The sequence below is a fragment of the Marmota flaviventris genome, chromosome 12 (genome assembly GCF_047511675.1).
Source record: "Marmota flaviventris isolate mMarFla1 chromosome 12, mMarFla1.hap1, whole genome shotgun sequence".
Taxonomy (NCBI): Eukaryota; Metazoa; Chordata; class Mammalia; order Rodentia; family Sciuridae; genus Marmota; species Marmota flaviventris.
In genome coordinates, this window is record NC_092509.1 from 78,466,200 (window position 1) to 78,488,998 (window position 22,799).

The following is a 22,799-nucleotide window of genomic DNA, read 5'->3' on the forward strand; positions in this document are numbered from 1 at the left end:
ATGTATAAGAACAGAACATTTAAAGTTTATTTCTTTATAACAAGGTAGTGAGAACCTGGGTACTCTATACTAAAATCTTTATTCTTGCCTATATGTAATCTGTTTAATCCAAAACAATTATACGTTTAAAAATATACTTAAAGAACTGTTACCAGAAGTCATAAACTGCTGGGCACCATGGTATGCCCTGTAATCCCAGGCTGAGGCAGGACAAACATGAGTTCAAAACCAGCCTCAACAAAGTCACAAACTGATTATCTATACATCCCAAATGCCCACAAACTTGTTTTGTCTGTCTTTGCACAGTGGGAAAAATCGATTGCAGCTCAAAAGCAGCCATGTCTTTTTAGAGAGTAGGGCTTATGCTCTCCAATTTGTCATGGTCCCACCTAGAGTGATTCACTCATTGCAGTCATCTGTTGGCTCCTGGAGGCATTTGAGTTTGCAACCACTGGTGTAAAACCAGAAGGAACCTTCAGGAGCATCTGATCCAACGCCACTCATTTTCTAGATGAGGAAATAAGGAGATCCATAGCAGTTTGTGAAAACTAGTGTTTCATTTTCCAGTACTAGACAGGACCATGGAATGAGGATCTGAGAATATTTATTGAGCACCTACTTGTTCTTATGGTATGTCATTTTTATATCTGTATTTCTGTGAAGTAAGTTGTATGCTCATTCTAAACATGAAAAATATCTCCCCCTGATTTTTTATTTACTGACGGAAAAGGGGTAGAGTCAGTTTCTTAGCCTTTCTTTTTTCTTTAATCACACTGCATTGTTTGTTTTGTTTTTCCTTCTTTGTTTACTTGTTCTATAGTGCCCAGCACATAAAAGGTCCTCAACAAGTTTGAGGAGCACACTAGGCCTCAGCTACTATGGATTGCCTTATGAGGACATACAGGAAATAGATGAAGTTGCATCATGTGATCCTTAGGTTTCCTTCAAGTTCTACACTTGTGGTTGCAACCTTGAATGCCTGCAGGGACCAGTAATTTTTCCTTAGATGAGAGGATATGAGCCAGTATTTGAATCCAGATCCTTCTGAACCAATTAAGCCTCATGTTCTACAATCTCAAATCACTTAAAAATTCCTTTTGCTCCTTGCTTTTATCAGAACTTCTAACTAGCAACAAGTAACTATTACAGAATAAGTAAATGGTGACAAAACACTAACTTTGATCAAAGAAAGTATAAGTGCTAACAGTCTGATTTTACCCCTTATCACTAAATAAAATATTAGACTCACTTTCTCTGGAGGCCATACATTTTCCATTAGGGAAAAATTAGAACTTTGGAAAATTAGTAAACTTAAGATTATTACAAAGGAATAAGAGCCCAAAGAAATTCTTGGATGCCCTGTGTATTCGTCTCGTTCTCAGGAAAGCATTTGCTCAGATAAAATTAAATGTGCAAGGATTTTATTAGGGGAAAATGTTTATATGTAAAGGAAAATACAAAGCTAGAACCATTTGACCTTGATGCAAGTCTGACCCCATGAAGGAAAGAGGAAGAGAGAACAGGGTGAAATGTCCAGGAAGTCCACCTTGAAGTGTAAGGTTCAGCAAAACCCTTTGGGATAAGGTCTTGGTCCACTCACAAGTCCTTTTGTCAGCTAACCAAGGAGTCCCATCTCCCCTGAAAAGGGTTTGCAGGCTTATCTCTGCTAACCTCAGTTGGAGGCAGGAACCAGCCCTTGGGAGCTGTGGCCTTGGCCTGGGTGCAAATTCAGGAAATTCACTTCTAAGCAGCATTTGGACCCCTGCTTGGATAACAGTAACCTGAGAGATGCATTCTCATGTCCAGCACACTGGCAGTACAAAAGTGCAGTGCATTCTGCCTGGCCTGTTTACAGATTTGACATACTCCATGTACTTGATCTAGAGTTCCAAAGCAAATTTCCTGTGTTCCCCCACTGTTTGTAGCTACCCTTCACTCCAGGTGTCCAACTATAAATGCAAGATGACTTATGGAAACTGACTGATTGATTCACCTTATTCAGACCCCAGCCCTCCTGAATGTACCTAAGAAACCAAGAATATTGGGTCAGAGAGGCAAATGACTGGAAATATTCTGATATGGGAAGGATAATGTTACCATTACATAAAGACCATTATGAAGAAAACAGAAGCCTGAACTAATTCCAACTTCAGTATGTTGTCTTTCTTGGTAACAGCTTCTCCATCTTTTTCTGAGAAATTGGGCTTTTCCACCCTCCCCTATACTGGGGATTGAGCCCAGGAGTACTATACCACGGAGCTACATTCCTGGCCCTTTTTATTTTTAGGCAGGATCTCGCTAAGTTGTTGAGGTTGACTTTGAACTTGCAATCCATCTACCTCAGCCTCTAGAGTAACTGAGATCAAAAGCTGTGCCACTGTGCCTGTAATGTTGTAGGGGACAGATGAAGCAGGACCCCGGATAGGAAATAGGAAGCTGGTTTATTTGGCTGCAGAAAGGTTCAGAGGGCAAAGCTTTCTGCTGTAATCAATCAATCCCCCTGAACCCCAAGTTCAGGCAGTTTCAGAACTTTATACCCATCTTGGAAGGGGAGGGGCTCAGAAGTTCAGTCTGCAGAAGTTCACACAAAAGCAGCTTTTTCTTTCAATGTTCAAGGACAGTGCCTGAGAAGGGGAGAGCTTCTTCTCCCCTTTCTTCCCTCTCCCTGCCAGCTGTTACCATGGAGCCCAATTAGTAACATCTTCTCTAATCTTCGAAATGTAAACATCTCTGTTTAGCTCCAGCCCAAGGCCAGAGGCCTTCTTAAAATAATCTTTTTCTTATCACACTCTGCATTTGCAGACACACTTCCCTTGAAAACCTTTACAGATTGTTATACATGTATACATATATAATGTGTGTGTGTGTGTGTGTGTGTGTATTTATATTTTTTTACTAGATATCCATAAATGTTTGTGAAAAAAATAGTAAAGAGGTGTTCAGCACCCGGAGTGTTGATCTCTTTCAGGCCCGTGGCCAAATTTAATTATTGTAAGAGCAAGAGGAAATAGGAAGCTTAACTACATTGAACTCTTTTGTAGAGATTCTTTTGCTCATAGTCCTTTAATCAATTATGGTGAAGATTTCTGGAGAAGCTTAATTAAGATTTTCTGTGGGGGAGAGGGTGCCACTACAGTAATAGTGGGCATATACCTAAACAAAGCCTCTTTTACCTGTAATCCCAGAAATTTAGGAGGCTGAGGCAGGAGGATATCAGGTTCAAGGCCAGCCTCAGCAACTTAGCAAGGCCTTAAGCAACTCTTGTGAGGCCCTGTCTCAAAATAAAAAACAAAAAGGACCCAGGGTGTGGCTCAGTGGTTAAGCACCCCTGAGTTCAATCCCTGGTACGAAAAAATATAGATAGATAGATAGAGATAAAAAATAAATATGTAAATAAAATAAATATCATATATACATAAATATATGTGAAATATATAATATCAATATATAATAGTATATAATTAACAAATATATATTTTTATATATTATAAAAATACATATATATTGGGCTGGGGCTATAGCCTCACATGTGTGAGGCACTGGGTTCCATCCTCAGCACCACATAAATAATACATAAAGAGGGCTGGGGATGTGGCTCAAGCGGTAGCACGCTTGCCTGGCATGCGAGCGGCCCAGGTTCCATCCTCAGCACCACATACAAACAAAGATGTTGTGTCTGCCGAAAAACTAAAAATAAATAAATAAATAAATATTTTTTAAAAAAAAATACATAAAGATACTGTTGTCCATCTACAACTAATAAAAAATTTAAAATATATACACACACACACACACACACACACACATGCATATACACAAAACAAAATTTTAAAAATCCCTCTTTAAGTTCTCATATTTGGAAATGTCCTTAATTTAGCAGTAAGAAACTAGGGCAAGGTCATTAAAGGTTATTTTTGCATCCAGAAAACAAGGAATTATTTTTCTTTTAAAGTGTACATATTTTTAAGTCACATGTCCAGAAACAAAAGATTTGAAAAACCTCGTCCCCCTCCGACTCCCCCTCCAAGCCAACCAGTTCCTCTTCACAAAGAAACCAATGTTATCACAATTACATTTTATATATATTCAAGCATACGAATATTTTCCTGCCTTTTTATGCAAATAAGATACACTGTTAATAGGTTATTATTAAATTGCATAAATGTACCACGCTTAATTGAATCAGTCCCCTTGTTTTCAATTCACTCTACAAACTGCTGCAGTGTACAGCACTGCACATACATAATTTTTCATATGCACATGAAGGATACATTTATTTAAAAACCAAGGTATATTTACATTCATAATTCCAGAATATCCTCAACAGAATTTATACCAATCCTGCACTCTCATCCACAAAATGCAAATGTCAGGGAGCGTTTTAGATCAGGAAGGTATAATATGGAAGATGGAAATGTTATGTAAAATTAGAATGCTGTCCACTTGGCTATGACTTTATTATCTTTAAGAATCAAAAGTCCACACAGAGGAAAACCGTGTAAGCAAACATACTTAGTTCGGACATTCACATAAGCTGGGCCAAGAAACATCTTTCCCTTCTTAGCCATAAGAGAAGTGCACAGAAATGTACCAGAAGCAAAATTTCTGAACAACGTTCAGCATCAATGACATCGCAAAAGTCAGAAGAGCACAGTGGAGATAAGGACTACTGGGGCCTCTTTAGGAAGATCGTTTGCAATTTTCCCTCACTAGTGACCACAAGTCCCTTCCACTTATTGTCTTGGAGTGAAAGAATTAAAATAACCCAAGTGGTGATGATTGGCCCCTTATGATGCAGAGAATTCTGAGATCTGTGGACCGCAGCCCTTAGAAGGCTCTCACCGCAGCGGTGGGCTGTACAAAAAGGCCATCGTGGACCATGGCCTCGAAGAAATTTGAAGCCTCTGCGGGTTTTCTCTGTGGGAGTGGATTCCTAAATATCTCGCAGGTAAATTCTACTCCCTGCAATTAGATGCTCAGCTCTGAAAGCCTTGGAATCATCCGTGTGGGCCAACCACGGACCTGCAAAGCTGCGCGACCCCCTCCCTGGCCCACCTTTTCTTTTTGGCCTCCTCCTGATGTATGGAAAGTCGCGCACCCGGGTACAGGCCAGTCACGTGATGCCGCCTCCTCACATGATGCGGGCGGGGCGGGCCTCGTGCTGCATTACGTCATCACGTCGCGCGGCCGCAGAGACTAGAGCCGGGACGACAGCGGTTACCGCTCCAGAGCCTCCGGGTCGGGGCGGCGGCGGCGGCGCTCCGGCTCCCGCTGAGCCGCCTGCTGGCCCCGCGCCCCACCCCCTCCCCACGGGCTGGGGACGGGCCCCGCGCAGCTGGGTGGGCCCGGGAGCGGAGGTGAGTGGCGCGGACGTGGTGGCATTCCGCCTTTCTACCCCTCAACTCCCGATTCTGGCCCTTCCCCCATCCTTGGTCGCCCTCCCAGGTGGAATGGGAGGGTCGCCGGGAGAGGAGGGGTGCTGGGGCTCCAGCGGCTTCCCCTCGGTTCCCCAGCGCCGCGCCCCTCCCGCTCCTCCACCTGGCGGTGCCTGGTGGTTATCAAGGGAGGAGACCCCGTTTCTTATCTGCAGTTGATCCTTCCAGAATTTGGAAACCGTCGCCCCGATCTCCGGTGGTGAAACCCCTTTATTCAGATATTAACGCAAGTTCTAGAATAGATCACTTCCGAAAGGTGAGGGCGAAGACTGTGCTGAGACTGCTCGGCCAGGCAGGAATGCCCAGAGGAAAGACTACTCTGCACTAAGGTTACAATCAGTTTTGACAAACCGTTAAGTCTAGTCACAGGCTGGGCCCTGCGGTAACGCCCCAGAGCACCTTCAGAGACTGCAGACATTTGATCAGACCTTTCTTGCATCCTTAGAGTTAAAACCAAGTTGATTTAAGGAAAACGTATGCTTTTTTGTAAAAGGAATCTTGCTAAGTCGTCGGAGGGAGTATCTGGAGTGCGTATAGAGAAATGCAGCCATAAACAAGTTGATGAGAATTTAGGATATGGTTTTGGCATTCAAAAATTAGGACTGAGTTGTGGACTTTTTAAGACCAGTTTGACTTTTCTTCCTCATTTTAGAAAGTTTTGTGTTTCAAATAAAACTGTCTCAATAACAACTAACCCCATTTCATTCCTCAGAAATATCCCTGAAGGGAAAAAAAAAAAAAAGTCACACATCTAGTGTGACTAAAGCCCATCCACAATCAAGAAACTACTTATGCTGATTTTCAAATGTGTAATCTGTTAGTTTATTTAATTAATGCATACAAGTGAACTTTGCACAGTCACCCCCTTGATCTTTACAGGGCATATAGGTCCCAGGAGCTCAGGGTTGCTGAAGTCCCTTATATAAAATGGCATTGTATTTGCATATAACCTATTCACATCCTTCTGTATTCTTTAAACCATCTTTACGTTATTTATAATACAATGCAAATGCTATGTAAATATTCTTTACCTGTATTGTTTAGGGAATAATGAAAAGAAAAAAAATTGTACATGTTCATTGCATATGAAATTTTACTTGTTCAGTGTTTTTTGATCCATGGTTGGTCAAATCCATAGATGTGGAACTAGAGGAAAAAGAGGTAACTTTTACTTGGAATAGTTGGTGGCTAGATCAAGGTGGTGATGTCAGGAATAGGAGTGTTCTCTACTTCTGGATGTTTGGGTCTGAAGAAGCCTTTTCTTGATTCCTTAATTTATAAAGTTAATTGAGTGTATTCAGTTTCCCCATTTATTCAAATATGCTCTTCATTTTTTTTTCTCTTGTAGTGGCAGAATCCAAGGACCCTTTTTGTTTTTTCTCCATATTACTTGATGGGAGGCATTATGGCCCCCAAAGACATAATGACAAATACTCATGCTAAATCCATCCTCAACTCAATGAACTCCCTCAGGAAGAGCAACACCCTCTGTGATGTGACATTAAGAGTAGAGCAGAAAGACTTCCCTGCCCATCGGATTGTGCTGGCTGCCTGTAGTGATTACTTCTGTGCCATGTTCACGAGCGAGGTAAGTGGTATGATGTTGCCGCACAAATGAGACTCAGAATACATAATCTTGTTGATGTCTCTTTTCACTGAATAAAATAGTAGAAGTTTGATATGATAGTGAACTTTTATGGTAGAGTAGTTAAAACAGGCAGTCTCTGGATAAGATGTGTGTTGTTTTCCTCATCTCTAAATTAGGGGTGGGAATGATAGTACTACATAATAACATGAGATTACTGTAAAGATTATTTTAGAAGATTACATATAAAGTGCTTAGAAGAGTCTCTAGTGTATAGTAAAACACACAAATGCATTGGATTTTACTTAATGTTTTTTAAGTTTGCCTTCCAGATTTCTCCCAAGATTTTAAGGTGAATACCAGGGGAATAGGAAGGAAGGAAAGAGGAAGAATAGGATTCAGACCTAATCCAATGCCTTCTAACAATATATGATGAAAAATCAGTATCCATTCTACCAGTATAGATTCCAGAATGATTTCAAATGAGGGGAATAAAATCTAGTGAATGACTATGCAGTTGTAAAGAGTATGACTTGGAAAAAAAACTGACTCATTAATTCTAAGAATTAACAAAGGGAAGTAGCAATAGGTTGTCTTTGACAAGTTAAGGATAATTATTTTTATGGACCAGCTACTGTGCTCCATGTTTGTTATGCATATCTCACCTTGGGGGTAGTGTTGCCATCTCATTTTACAAATAAAGGAACAAGATATATTAAATGAGTTGCCCAAAGTCTTGAACTTGTAAGTGGTAGAGGCAGAATTTAAGCCTGTATTTTCTGACTCTAAGGCCCAGTTTTCGCCTACTGTGTTAACTCAGCCTCTGAAATACACATTTTATAGTCTACAATCTAATTTTAAAACCGGTATAGTTTATGTTACTGTGAGCCAGTGCTCAGTCACTTGGTTGGTAGGAAAAACAGAAACTTGACAGGTCGTTCCTGCTAATGTAGGCTAATTTAAAATGATCTTATGTAACATAACCTTACATATATCCCTGTGCTATACTGTTTTCCACAATATCTCCCATGAGAAGCAGTTGGCAGGTAACTGGGTAAGGAGAATGCAGATGCTGAGCATGAAATGGGCTGCTAATGATATATTGTGCATCCTGTTTTTTGTCAGTTTGAAAAAATTTGTCTACATTATTTTTTCCCACATTGAGAAATAAGTATGGAGTTTTGTAAAATCATTCTTTTTTAAAAAACTGTTTTTATCAGGCAAAAATGATACGTGGCTTATGTTTACTCTTTTTTTTTTTTTTTAATATTTATTTTTTAATTATCGGCGGACACAACATCTTTCTTTGTACGTGGTGCTGAGGATCGAACCCGGGCCGCACGCATGCCAGGCGAGCGTACTACCGCTTGAGCCACATCCCCAGCCCTTATGTTTACTCTTAAGAGTAATTGATTTAAAGGAAAGTGCCCAGACCTGGAATTCTAGGTTTGTTTTCTTGGCAGTTCTGTATGAACCCTAGCAATCATCTAACTGCACTGGGTGGATGTGTAAAAGAATGGTTGAACTAGATGGTTCCTTGTTATCTTCCAGCCATAACATGTTTCTCAAATGTGCAAATGAGAGATCACAGGACTGAGACCAGAGGACCTGGGTTTTACCTGTCTCCTTGTCCCTTACTAATTAAGTTACCAAGCTCAGGTCATATAACTTTTTTTTTTTTTATTTTTTTAGTTGTTGATGGACCTCTGTTTATTTATTTATATGCAGTGCTGAGAATCTAACCCAGTGCCTCACACATGCTAAGCTCTACCACTGAGCCACAACCCCAGCCCCCATATAATTTCTGTAAACCTTAGATCATTTATCTCTTAAGTAACAACAACATCATGCTTAACCATCTAACCAGGTGATGTAGGAATTAGATGAAATAATCGTAAACAAGAAGCATGCTGACAGATTGTGGTGCAAAATGTAAATGTGAAATGTTCTGAGTTCTTACATAAATATAATAATTTTCATATTTAAATTGATTGTCTATTGGAAATACAGTTGATTTATTGAAAGACAGAATACACATACTCATATCTTTTTTTTTTTTTTTTTTTTGGCATCAGGGATTAAACCCAGGAATGCTTAACCATTGAGCCAAATCCCCAGCCCTTTTTAAAAAATTGAGACAGGGTCTTGCTAAGTTTCCCAGGCGAGCATAGAACTTGTAGTCCTCCTATCTCAGCCTTCCACTCACTGGGACCACGGGCATGTACCACCATAGCTGGCTATTAGTGATGTTTTTTAATGTCAGGGATTGATTTGTGTTTTTGCTTTGGTAAAGAATGCTTTGATTTCTCTATGGTTTGATGAAGAAATCAAAGATAATAAAGCCATCTAGTTCATAGTGTAAGTGTACTAGAGTTTTGTGGGTAATATCACTAAAGTTTAGATCTAGTAAAGTTTTCATGAGGTAATCAGCTTTCAGATAGATTATTGTCCTGTAAAGTTGAAGATTTTTACTCTAACAATTTTTTGCTGGGCATGATGGCACACGCCTGTATTCCCAACAACTCAGGAGGCTAAAGCGGGAGGATCACAAGTTCAAAGCCAGCCTTAGTAGTTTAGTGAGGCCCTAGGTAACTTAGTGAAACCCTCTCTCAAAATAGAGATAAAAGGGCTGGGGAATGTCTCAGTAGTTAAGTACCCCTGGTACTTCAATCTCTGATACCAAAAAAACCCACATTTTTCTGTGATTATCTGGCCTTATCAGTACTCATTATTTCAAGGAACTATTCTAGACCAAATGTACAACCAATTACAAGTTACTCAGTAATCCTAAAATAGAGTCATCCCAATATTTTGTAATTGAATTTTGTATGTGTGTGTGCTAAGGAGCAAAGCTATGGCCTCACACATGCTAGGCAAGGACTCTGCCACAGAGCTAATATCTCAGAGACCCATTTTTTGAAAAAGTATCAAACAATTCATTTGTATTCAGAATGTTAATAGAAGGCCCCTTGAGGTAATCTGCATGTTCCTTTTCATTGTTACCAACTTTAGTCTAAAGGTAGATGACAGAATTTGGTAAATTTGGAAAATGTGGACTTATAGCCCACAGGATCCTCTAGAAGCTTCATATTTTGTATGTTAAAAGCACATGGCTGGGTACAATGATACATGCCTGTAATCCCAGTGGCTCAGGAGGCTGAGGCAGGAGGATCATGAGTTTAAAGCCAGCCTCAGCAAAAGCAATGTGTTAAGCAACTCAGCAAGACCCTGTCTGTAAATAAAATATTAAAAAGGGCTGGGGAATGGCCCAGTGGTTGAGTGCCCCTGAGTTCAATTCCCATTACCAAAAAAAAAAAAGCTCATGGACACTAGTGGTATATTCATACTGCATTTGTTCTATTCTTTAAAATATCTATTTTTGTTTTAATATGGAATTGGGATTTTAAATTATTCACTCGTAAAATTGGTATTCTACCTCTCTATACTCCTAGGGTTACAGATAACTGCCTTCTCCATTTGAAAAGCTCCAAATTTATGCCCTATTTCCTTTATACAAATCTAATAAATAGATCATCATTTTAAAAAAGATGTTTATATGATTGATATTATTAACATCCTTTTTATCTGTGGGGATTTGAGATTTTACCTTTATGTTGTAGAAGTATTCTTAGAAAATATTCTTAGATAGAAAGTAGTCTTTCTTATCCTGTGAATTTTCAGCTTTCAGAGAAGGGGAAACCATATGTTGATATCCAAGGTTTAACTGCTTCTACCATGGAAATTCTGTTGGACTTTGTATACACAGAAACAGTCCACGTGACAGTAGAGAATGTACAAGAACTGCTCCCTGCAGCCTGTTTGCTTCAGCTGAAAGGTACAGACATTGAAAGTTGGTTTTGTTCATACCAGAATAGCCCTGGAAATATTTAAAATAGATATAAACTTAATCATAAAACTCATGGAAACCAACTATGGGAACATAAGTTTACCATCCGTGGTTTTTGAATCTTTGAGCAATGAAAGATCAGATGTCAATAACATTATGAAAAAGCCTCTCCAAATATGAGTATCCAGCTATGAAAGAGAGTGTTTACACCTCTTCTGTTTTTTAAAACAGTGGAAGAATGAATAATATATATATTTTCTGACACATACGTGTATATGATACCCCTGTAAGAGTTCGTTCTTCTAAGCCAAGGAGGAATGGAACCTGATGGTATTCATTGCCTGTATAGATATATTTAACTGCTTGGCCATCACATGGCCAGATTGATATGGAGCCTACGGGCACTTTTCATGGTAAACTTTTTTGTATCTTTAAATTTTTGATCCATGTAAAATATCTATTAAAATTTAACATGATATAAGAAAATGACAGTGTAAAAGTCACACAAGTAGACATAATCCCCCTTCCAGTTTCCAGGCTGTTTTCATTCTTTGCTTTTTATATACATATAATTGAAATATTTTCCATTTTTATTCCAGGATAAGATAATTAGAAGTTTTTGCATTAGTCCAGAGTTATAAAATTAAGGTTACACTCTGAACTTTTTTTTTTTTTTTTAATGTGGTACCAAGGTAGAACCCAGGGCCTTGTGCATAGTAGAATTTTAGGCAGGCACTCCACTACTGAACTACAACCCCTACTTTGATCTTTATGATTAGAGAAGTATGAAATTGTTTGTAGTATTTTCTGTTTTTTCCTTCACTGGAGCCTTTTAATAAGGTTTGATGTAGAGTATGAAATAGTTACATTTGCTGAATTATTAATTAATTTTATAGATTGATTTCCAAGTTTTATAGTTTTGCTTAATTGTGCTAGTGTCCCTGGAAGCAGTTCATCTTGCTATACTCATTTTAAAGATGAAGCAGAGGCAGATATAAAATTCTTATGAAAGTGACATAGCTCGTAAGACAGAAATAAGATTTGAATTCCTTAAACATAGAATTTCTAGCCAGGCGTGGTAGCACACACCTGTAATCCCAGTGACTTGGAAGGCTGAGGCAGGAGGATTGTAAGTTTGAGGCCAGCCTCAGTAACTTAGTGAGACCTTGTCTCAAAATTTTTTTAAAAAATTGAAAAGAGCTGGGGATATGGCTTTGTGGTTAAGCACCCCTGGGTTCAATCCCTGGAACTGAAAAAATAAAATAAAATTTCTAATCTGCTTCTTAGGTGTTGAGCTGGTATTCCTCTGAGAACATACAAAGATGATGGTTGACATCCAAGAATATAAGACCAATTCACACCTGACCCAAATGTCTTGGAAGTATATTCACTACCTATGTTTGTTCTAGGGGTGAAGCAGGCCTGCTGTGAATTCTTAGAAAGTCAACTGGACCCTTCTAATTGCCTGGGTATCAGGGACTTTGCTGAAACTCACAATTGTGTTGACCTGATGCAAGCAGCTGAGGTTTTTAGCCAGAAGCATTTTCCTGAAGTGGTACAGCATGAAGAGTTCATCCTTCTGAGTCAAGGAGAGGTGGAAAAGCTAATCAAGTGTGATGAAATTCAGGTAAAGATTTGACTTGGTGTTATGGTTTCTTCAAAACTGGGCCATATCACAATGGGGGAGGGGATTGGATCTCATGAAGATTCAGGTGAGAGCAGGGGAGTGGAAGGGATGAGAAGGGAGGGAGGAAGGAAAAAAAGATGGAATGAATCTAATAACATCATGTTTTATTTATTTATACACTCTCTAGAGGGAATATCTCCTTTTTTGTATTTGAAAGTCAATCAAGAAAACCAATAAAAAATAAATATAGGAGTGAAAAGATCAGTAAAGAGAAAAGGGGGAGGGAGAAGTGGGAAGGGGAATGGGGATTGGAAATCAGATTCCTTTTATGTATAATTATGTCAGAAGGAACTCACATAATATGTATAAATATAATGCTCTAATAAAATAAAACAGGGCCATTACAAACTTGCAGAGGAGTTACTATGCTTCTGTATCAGAGCTTCATAATTAAGCTGGCTCCAAAAATATTGGCTCCAAAGACTTCAATTTATTTGCCTGTTTATGGAGAAGGAGTTTACCATATTCTTCCTTAAATATATGATCCTAGTGGTTAAGAACCACTATTAAATAGAGCCAAATAAGCAGAGATTGGAAGCAAGATAAAGGTCCAAAGAATACTATTATCCATTTACTCATTTTACAGAGATTTATTGAGAGTATCTACTATGTGGCAATCACTAAAACAGGTGCTATGAATCCAAAACTGGTAAAATACAATTCACAGTGTAGAACTAGACACAGACATATAGACAAAAAAAGAACAGAATATAATGAAAATAATGAGCATATACAAAGTAAGAAAATCACACTGGGAGGCACATGCCTGAAATCCCAGCAGCTCTGGAGACTGAGGCAGCAGGATCACAAGTTCAAAGCCAGCCTCAGCAACTTAGTCAGGCCCTGAGCAACTCAGCAAGACCCTGCCTCTAAAGAAAATACCAAAAGGGCTGGGGATGTGGCTCAGTGGTTAAATGCCCCTGAGTTCAATCCCCAGTACCAAAAACAAAAAGAAGAGTAAACTTTTGCCCAGGAGTGGATCAAAAAGGAAGAAACAAAAAACTTTGGGCTGAGCATGGTGGTGCATACCTGTAATCCAAGTTACTAGAGAGGCTGAGGTAAGGAGATCATAAGTTTGAGGCCAGCCTTAGCAACTTAATGAGGCCCTAAGCAATTTAGAAAGACCCTCTCTCAAAAAAAAATTTGAAAGGCCGGGGGTGCTGGGGATGTGGCTCAGTGATTTTTTTTTTAAGAGACAGAGAGAGAATTTTAATATTTATTTTTTAGCGGACACAACATCTTTGTTTGTATGTGGTGCTGAGGATCAAACCCGGGCCGCACGCATGCCAGGCGAGCACACGCTACCACTTGAGCCACATCCCCAGCCCGTGGCTCAGTGATTGAGCACCTCAGTGTTCAATCCCCATTACCACACACACAAAAAAAAAAAGTTTGGTAAAAAAATGAGGGCCTGCATAAGCAAGAGCCAGACATAACTGCTTTACAGAGTTGCACAGGCATGGAAGGAAGGGTCCTGTGAACTGGATGTTAAAAGAGTAGTGCTTCATCTAGCAGAGGAAAAACTACCTGTGCCAGGTACCCACTCAGTGACTGAACCCAGCAAGAAGAATCTTAGTCAACCCCAATTCTAAATCAAAGTACCAGAAGTTTAGCAAAGTTTTTATGCAGATAGGTCTATAGTTAGGCTTAGAATTGGAGTGAAAAATCCAATGCCTTTGAAACCTGTAGTTTTAATCTCTAATAGCCTAATTCTGTAGATAGCAACTTCTGGAAAAATACCTGTCAGAGCCAAGTGGTAGGATAGACTGTTGGATTTTGTTTCCCCCAGTTAGGAGAAATTTGATTTTCTAGGCAAACTAGTAAGATTCTCCTCACTTTTCTCCTCATTCTCCTCTGGTAATAAGAAAATTGGAATTTTCATTAAGGGGTTTCCTCATGGAAGCTAGTGGCACCTCAAAAGGTGTACCTCTGTTTAAGCCGAGATTTAAATTTTATAGAGAATTAAAAATTTGATTAATAGTCTTAAGTGCCGCAGGAGGAATTTGTTGCCTAAGTGCCCTTAGGTATTACCCCCACCCCTCAACACACACACACACACACACACACACACACACACACACATGGATGTGTGTTGTAGCTCGGTGGTAGAGTACTTGCGAAACATGTAAGGTACTGGGTTTGATTTTCAGCACCACATAAAAATAAATAAATAAAGATATTGTGTCCATCTACAACTAAAAAAAAAAAATTAAACAGAAAGAAAAAAGAAATTCTGTGATTTTGCGGGGGGTTGGGGGCATACACCAGGGATTGAACTCAGGGGTACTCAGCCATTGAGCCACATCCCCAGCCCTATTTTGTATTTTATTTAGAGACAGGGTCTCACTGAGTTCCTTAGCACCTTGCTTTTGCTGAGGCTGGCTTTGAACTCAGGATCCTTTTATCCCAGCCTCCCAAGCCACTAGGATTACAGGCATGCTCCACACTGGGCCTCTGATGTATTTTTGTAAACCAAATGATTACTTCCTGAATTATTTTGTCAGAACTAAGATTTTTATGTAACAAAATGACAGATTTTATATATATATATATTTTTTTAATTTTATATATGTATTATTATATATATATATATTTATATATATATATTTTTTTTTTTTAAATTTTAGCCAACTTTTTTGTTACAGGTTAGTGACTTTTCTGAGGGAAAATTTATTAGGACACATTGGTGAAATTGTTTCTAACAAAAGAGGAATTATCTTGCAACTTCACATGCTGTTTCAGCCCAAAGAGACTGCTGTTACAAAAACTGCTGAGTCAAGAATATGCTAAAGGGGGATGGGGTTGTGGCTCACTGGTAGAGCGCTTGCCTAGCACATGTGAGGCGCTGGGTTCAATCCTTAGCACCACATAAAAATAAATAAATAAAAGTATTGTGTCCATCTATAACAAAAAAAAATATATATATATATGTTAAAATCTTAGTTCTCTTCTCATGGTGTAGGACATGTAAATCCTTGTGCTGACAGGCCAAGCATAGCCAAAAATTGTATTCTTCAATCTTGGAAGCTGGCAGTTTGTTAGATTTGCTTGAAAATTGGCAATTTGCTTGATTTTTCTTGATTTATCCATAAAATAGAAAATATAGTGAATGAAGTAAGCACTATAGACATAAAGTTCACTGTATGTGATAATAAAATAGCCGGTACTTATTCAGCATTTACTATTGGTTTATTTACCAGATATTTATTGGGCACTTACTATGTGCCCAGAACACTTCTAGATGCTGGGATCCAGCTGTGAACAAAACAGACAAAAATCTGTTTCTTGGAGCTTCCATTCTAAGAAGTCTGCTCTTGGTATTTTTATCTTATTTAATTCTTACATCTCCATTTTTTTAAAAAATATTTATTTTTTAGTTGTAGTTGGACACAATACCTTTATTTCACTCATTTATTTTTATGTGGTGCTGAGGATGGAACCCAGGGTCCCGCACATGTGAGGCAAGCGCAAGGCAAGCGCTCCACCGCTGAGCTACAACCCCAGCCCCTATACCTCCATTTTTGAAAGAAGAAACTGAGGCTTGGAAATTAACCATTATACCACACCTAGTAAGTAGAAGAGCCAGGATTCAAATGCAATCATTCTGGCTCCAGAGTCTCTTCTGTTAACCACAAAAGCTGGGAGCTTTGTCACATGGTCAGTTTGTTCGTAATTTTCCAAATGAGAAAGCAATTCAGATGTAATTTATTTTATTTTGGAGCTGTGAAGACTTAGGAACAAAGTAAAATGTAACAAAGCCTTATTCAGAAGTTAGAAGCTTACATGAAAAACAGTTTGAGAGGGTTTTTTTTTTTTTTTTTTTTTTTTTTTTTTTAGTTTTCCGTAAGTATATATTAAGACTGGCCTTTGCTTTTTATCTGTAATTACAACAAATGGCATATTTTTCTATTTATATACCAGCCAGAAATAGGAACCAGATGACTTGATTCCCAGTTGCTAACACTTCCTCTTATTAAATAAAACAGTAGTATATAAAACAGTGGGAAGAAGTATATCATGTTGGTTAAAATAACATGGATTTTACAGTCAGAATTGGGTATAGTCTTGGCTGTGTAACATGTGTTATCTGTTAACTTTACATTTCCTCTCCTATAAAATGAAAATAATATTAGTATTAGTACATAGAACTATTCTGAGCATTAAATGAGAAAGCCAGTGGCTGATACGTAGAGAAATCTTCGTGAAAATTCATTAAAGAGAAACTATTTTTTTCTATCGTGAAGCATTAACATTGAAGTTTTTCTCCCCCCAAATTTAGCTGTTTCTCTGCAATTCTCATTTATTTGGCTTCATTAAAAGTAAGAAGTTCTTCCCATGATTGAAAAACTCATCTTTACATTGTTGTATCTAATTTAAACCTAGAAGCTGGGCGTGGTGGCGCACACCTGTAATCCCAACTACTCAGAAGGCTGAGGCAGGAGGATAGCAAGTACATGGCCAACCTCCGCAACTTAGGAAGACCCTCAAATAAAATGAAAGGCACTGGGAATGTAGGTCGGTGATAGAGTGCTTGCCAACATGTGTGAGGCTCTGTGTACCACAAATAAATAAATAAAATAGATAGATAGTAATTTAAATCTAGAATGTTTCAAGAATCTAGCATGCATCTGCTTTAAACTATCATTCCTTTAACAGCAACAAAAACTTACCAAATCATGGACATCCTCTGCACCCTCCCCTGAATTTACTCCATCAATATCCTGGAATATTTTGACCTCCCAAATACTTCTCTAGTACATCCATTTGTGTGTGTGTGTGTGTGTGTGTGTGTGTGTGTGTGTTGAGGGGTGGGGGTAATACCTAAGGGCACTTAGGCACTTAACTATATCCATACCCACTTTTTATTTTTTATTTTGAGACAGAGTCTCACTAAGTTGCTGAGGCTGGCTTTAAACTTGTGGATCCTTCTGCTTCAGCCTCCCAAGTACCTGGGATTAAAGGCATGTACCAGTGCCCCCGGAGGACATCTGTTCTTTATCACACTGCCACAACTGTAATCTAAATGCCTTCATCTTTTGCATATTATACCAGAATGACATCTAATTGATCTTCCAGCTCTTGGCCATTCTAAATTCTACTTTTGGAAGCCAGGTTTTTGTTTGTTTGTTTTTTGATTTTGATTCCAGGGATTAAATCCTGGGACACTTAACCACTGAGCCACATCCCCAGTCCCCTCCCTTTTTAATATTTTTTTAGTTGTCAATTGACCTTATATTATTTATTTATATGTGGTGCTGAGAATTAAACCCAGTGCCTCACACATACTAGAAAAGCGCTCTACCCATGAGCTACAACCCCAACCCCCCAGCCCTTTTTTGTATTTTATTTAGAGACAGGGTCTCACTGAGTTGCTTAGGACCTCATTAAGTTGTTGAGGCTGGCTTTGAACTTGCTATCCTCCTGCCTCAGCCCCCTTAGTTGTTAGGAGTGGTGCACCACTATGCCCAGCCCCAGGTAATCTGTATAAAACACCAAAATTCTCATATTTCTAGATTGCTTGAAACCTTTTAATAATTTCCAGTTTCTCTTAAAGTAAAATCCAGTCGTCTTATGTCCTTCTGGGATCTTGCCCTTACTTACCTCTCCATCATCATCTGTTATCTTTTTTTTTTTTGGTACTGGAGATTGAACTCAGGGGCACTCCAGCACTGAGCCATATCCCCAGCCCTATTTTTTTGTATTTTATTTAGAGTCAGGATCTCACTGAGTTACTTAGTGCTTCACATTGCTGAGGCTGGCTTTGAACTTGCAGTCCTCCTGTCTCAGCCTCCTGAGCTGCTGGGATTATTGTTATCATTTTTCCATTTCCTCATTCATTCGACTACACTAGCCTTCTATCATTTCCTCAAGCTGCCAGTTCTTTTTTTCTCTAGGAGAGTGCTGTTCAACAGCATACAGAAAAAATCTGTAAAAGTGGAAATGATCTGTTCTGTCTTGTTTAATAGCCACTAGCCACACATTGTTGTTAGGTATTTGAAATGTGATCAGTGCAACTAGAAGCTAAAGTTTTGATATAATTTTAGTTAATTTAAATGTAATACCCATGAGTGGCTAGTAGCTACCATATTGGAAAGTGCAGCTGAACGAGTACTTTTGAATGTGCTCTTCTATCTTCCTTAGAGTACTCTCCTTCTCCCTGGCTATGTGCTACTCATCCATCAGATTGAAATGCATTGCTTCTCCAGAGAGGCCTTCCTTGACCCATCAATGTAAATTAGGAAATCACATGCTATTCTCTCTCATCACTAGTACTTTCCTATAGAGTACGTATTAACAGATTGTTCAGTTTTCCATTTAACAGTTGCCTCTCCACTTAAGAGGAAGTATCATATCTGATTTATTCACTGCTACATAGTCAGTTTCAGGACAATGCCTGGCACTTAGTTGGGTTTCAATAAATCCATCAAATGAATGAACTTTCTGGAACACTTTCTGCACTTCCAGAATACCATAGTTCTTGAAAAAAAAAAAAAAAAAAGCTCACAGGGTAGTTTGTTTTTTTGTTTTTTTTTAATCTAGTCCCAGTGATACTCTAAAAGGTATCTCTCAGAACATACCCTAGTGCCTGGTGGTAAGGACATAGGGACCTATTCTTTGGTGTCTGTTCTTTGGGAAGTCCTAGGTGTTGTTATACTTAGTGTCCTGGTGGTATAACATAAGGCTTTTTAGGAGGTCTTATCTTATCAAGTTTGTTATATACAAGCCTAGTCCTAAGTTCCCCAAATGATTAATTATATATAACATCTCAAATAACACAGTGCCTAATACTTAATAGTTGCTTAAATGCTAAGTGACAGTGCTTTGAAAACTGTAGCATTCCAGATGATGACAATAGAAGCTTCTGCTTCAGAGCTTGTGTGATGATTTGGAGGATAAGCCCAGAATATTTAGACCAGAATTATGAATAAAAGTTACTTCAAGAGCCAGTTTTGATTTGGACATCAGATTCTCCTACCCACTTTCCCTAAGGTTGCATAAATAACCAGGCAAAAATTCAGAAATGGGGAAAATTCTGACGCGATGGGCAACAAGTGACCTATTATATTAATTGGGTACTATCTTAATCTCTGTTGTTGTTGTTGTTTAATCAAAGTTGACAGTGTAAAATCTTTGTCTAAAAAGATTGTTTCCAAAGAAATTGTTTCCAAAAGAGTGTTTATTACCTATTTCTGGAAGATGGGAAGTAATGGTGTTGAGCAACAGAGAGCAGAAAGGACCAAGTAAACATCGTTACACTTTTTGAGATTGTGAGCTAATCATAAAAGCAAAAAATTCATGATGTGTAATTATACATTTACAGGTAGATTCTGAAGAGCCGGTCTTTGAGGCTGTCATCAATTGGGTGAAGCATGCCAAGAAAGAGCGAGAAGAATCTTTGCCTGACCTGCTACAATATGTGCGGATGCCCCTACTGACGCCCAGGTACATTACAGATGTAATAGATGCTGAGGTAAGTCATGCAAGACTCTCTGAATCCAAACCCTTGACTATCTCCTATAGCTTAATATTTACTGTGTCCTTAAAACTTGTCATTTTAGTGTGCTTGGTTTGCCTCTCCAGGAATGCGAGAGAGGATAGTGCTGGATACTCATCAGGCACATTTCTAAGAAAAGTAGAAGTCAGACTCCTGACACTAGTCAAAATCTGTGGTTTAATTTAATTTTGTGTGTGTGTGTGTTTGTTTACATACCTCTAAGGGTTTTACTTAAACAACATCAGATGATATACTTTATTCCCTTCCCTATTGTACAAATTGTTATAGATTGCCCTGAAAAAAAGAGCAGATATGCTTTACTTAGCAAGCCTCTTTATTTTTGCCCTCTAGTGAAGCCAGCGTGAATGTAGTTTGATATATTTTATTTTATTCTTTTTCTTCTTCTTCTCTTTTTGGAACTGGGGGTTGAATCCAGTGATGCTTTACCACTGAGCTACATCCCTGGCCCTTTTTTTATTTTTTATTTTGAGACAGGATTTCACTATGTTGCTTAAGTCCTCACTAAGTTGCTGAGGCTGGCTTTGAACTTTTGATCCTCCTGCCTCAGTCTCCCAAGTCACTGGGATTACAGGTGTGTACCACTGTGCCCAACTGATGCATTTTACTATCAACTTTGTTTAAATGTTGAGTTTACTTACAGAAGTGTTTCCTCAACTTAAGATTTTTGTAGTATGTTTTTAAAAGTTTTATAATACATACCACCTATTACCTTAACCATACCGTGGGAGAACACTGATTTATAACATATAGGTCCAGGTTAGCAAATGAGTTCCTTCTGTGGACTCAGCCCTGAGTCAGTGTGGAAGTTAAATACAAAAACATTTTCTTTCTTACAAACCATGCACATATGCTTTGCATCCAATTCTTTTTTTTTTTTTTTTTTTTTTTTTGTTCTTTTTTTTCTCCCAGGGTATCCTACCACTGAGCTACATGCCCAGCCCAGCCTATTTATTTATTTATTTGTTTGTTTGTTTGTTTGTTTATTTATTTTGGTGCTAGGTATTGTACCCAGGGATGCTTAACCACTGAGCCACATCCCAAGCCCTTTTTTATTTTTTATTTTGAGACAGGCTCTCTCTAAGTTGGTTAGGGCCTCACTGAGTTGCTGAGGCTGACCTTAAACTTGTGATTCTCCTATCTTAGCCTCTCAAGCCACTGGGACTACAAGTATCTGCCACCATACCCAGCAGCCCTTGTATTTTTTGAGACAGGGTCTTGCTAAATTGCCCAGTCTGGCCTCAAATTTGCAATCCTCCTGCCTCGGCCTCCTCAGTAGCTGGGATTACAGGTGTGCACCACTGTACCTGGTCCCTCGTGTCCAGTTCTTCACCTATCTATTATAGATAGTGCATTGACTCTGGAGCCAGAATCAGGGCTAAAATCCCAAATCCAGCACTTACTATATGAGCTTTAGACAGATTACTTAGTATATTTGTACCTGAGCTTTCTTGTCTATAAGACAGAATAACAGGGGACTGGGAATATAGCTCAGTTGGTAGAGTGCTCACCTCATATGCGCAAAGCCCTGGGTTCAATCCCCGGAACCACAAAAACAAAACAAAACAAACAGAATAATGTTATCCACCTCAGAGGTGTTAAGTAAATAAACGCTTTTAGAACTGTTTCTTTGCAGGTTGTATCTCAATGGTAGAGTGCTTGCCTAGCACATGTGAAGCACTGGGTTTGATCCTCAGCACCGCATAAAAACTAGTATATAAAATAAAGAATGTTTGGAGCATGATATTCCCTAAAAGAAAAGAACTGTGTCTTTGCTATTATTATTTGTTTCCCTTTCCAATTCATATTAAAACCTTCTTGGACCAGGTTAATAGATATGCTATGTAATTAGAGCTTGTATCAGTCAGGGTCCCCATAGGAAACAGATGGTGTGCTCAAAATAGTACAGTTTAAGGAAGGTTTATAGAGGAGCTGTTTACAAAGGTGTTGGTGTAGAGAAACAACAAAAGAAAATGAAATAACAGGGCTTTTGTACAGCCAAGATGTTAACAACCTTTAATCCTGAAAGGCCAAAGTAGAGGAGTGGTTATGAGAACATGAAAGGAAAGAGAATCATGGAGAGACTCGCTGTCTTAAGAGAAACTTTAACCTTTGGTAGGGCCAATTCCAACCAGAAGCCAGGGGTTATGGAACCTTATTGACATAGTTCATTCAGGGCAATCCTCTGAACCAGAGTAGAATGGAGGAGGATAGCGAATATGAGAGTCAAATGACAGTACAGAGTTCCTTGGAAATAGATCTGGGCATTGTGACAGTGCCCATGTGAACCCTGGGGAAATTATTTCAGACAAGATATATTTCCTCCCTCTCATCCCAGAAAATGACAGAAGCCTTTTGCTTTTTCCTTAAATTCTTACTAATTAAGAATTAATTAGTACTATTAATTAATAGTATTTGTATAATCTCTAGAAGGATGTACAAACTAATAAAAGTAATTCCTCATAAGTGCGAACGTTAGTGGGGAATATATATATGTATTCTCAATATATCTTTTTGTATCCTTTGCTTGGATGTGAGGGTGTTGGAGATTGAGCACGGGGCCTTGAGCATGCTGAGCATATACTCTACCACTGAGATGATAACCCCAGCTCCCTCTCATTTGATTTTTGATCCATGTAATAAATTATCTCTTCTAAATAAATAAATTTTTTAATTGTTTCTGGAAACCCATGGCATAGTTACTAGCAGCAATCCTTCTGAAATCACAAACC

At 38.7% G+C, this 22,799-nt stretch overlaps 1 protein-coding gene across 1 annotated transcript in view; it reads left to right on the forward strand.

Annotated features, from left to right (window-relative positions):
* The first annotated feature begins 5,195 nt into the window (after nt 1-5,195).
* Nucleotides 5,196-22,799, forward strand: part of Klhl12 (kelch like family member 12) — a 30,904-nt gene continuing 13,300 nt past the window's right edge. Inside the window, exons 1-5 of the mRNA XM_027945649.2 lie at nt 5,196-5,357; nt 6,784-7,023; nt 10,702-10,855; nt 12,277-12,494; nt 19,876-20,025. Of these exons, the coding sequence (XP_027801450.1) occupies nt 6,829-7,023; nt 10,702-10,855; nt 12,277-12,494; nt 19,876-20,025 (717 nt within the window). The 5' untranslated portion in view covers nt 5,196-5,357; nt 6,784-6,828. The remainder of the gene's footprint in view (nt 5,358-6,783; nt 7,024-10,701; nt 10,856-12,276; nt 12,495-19,875; nt 20,026-22,799) is intronic.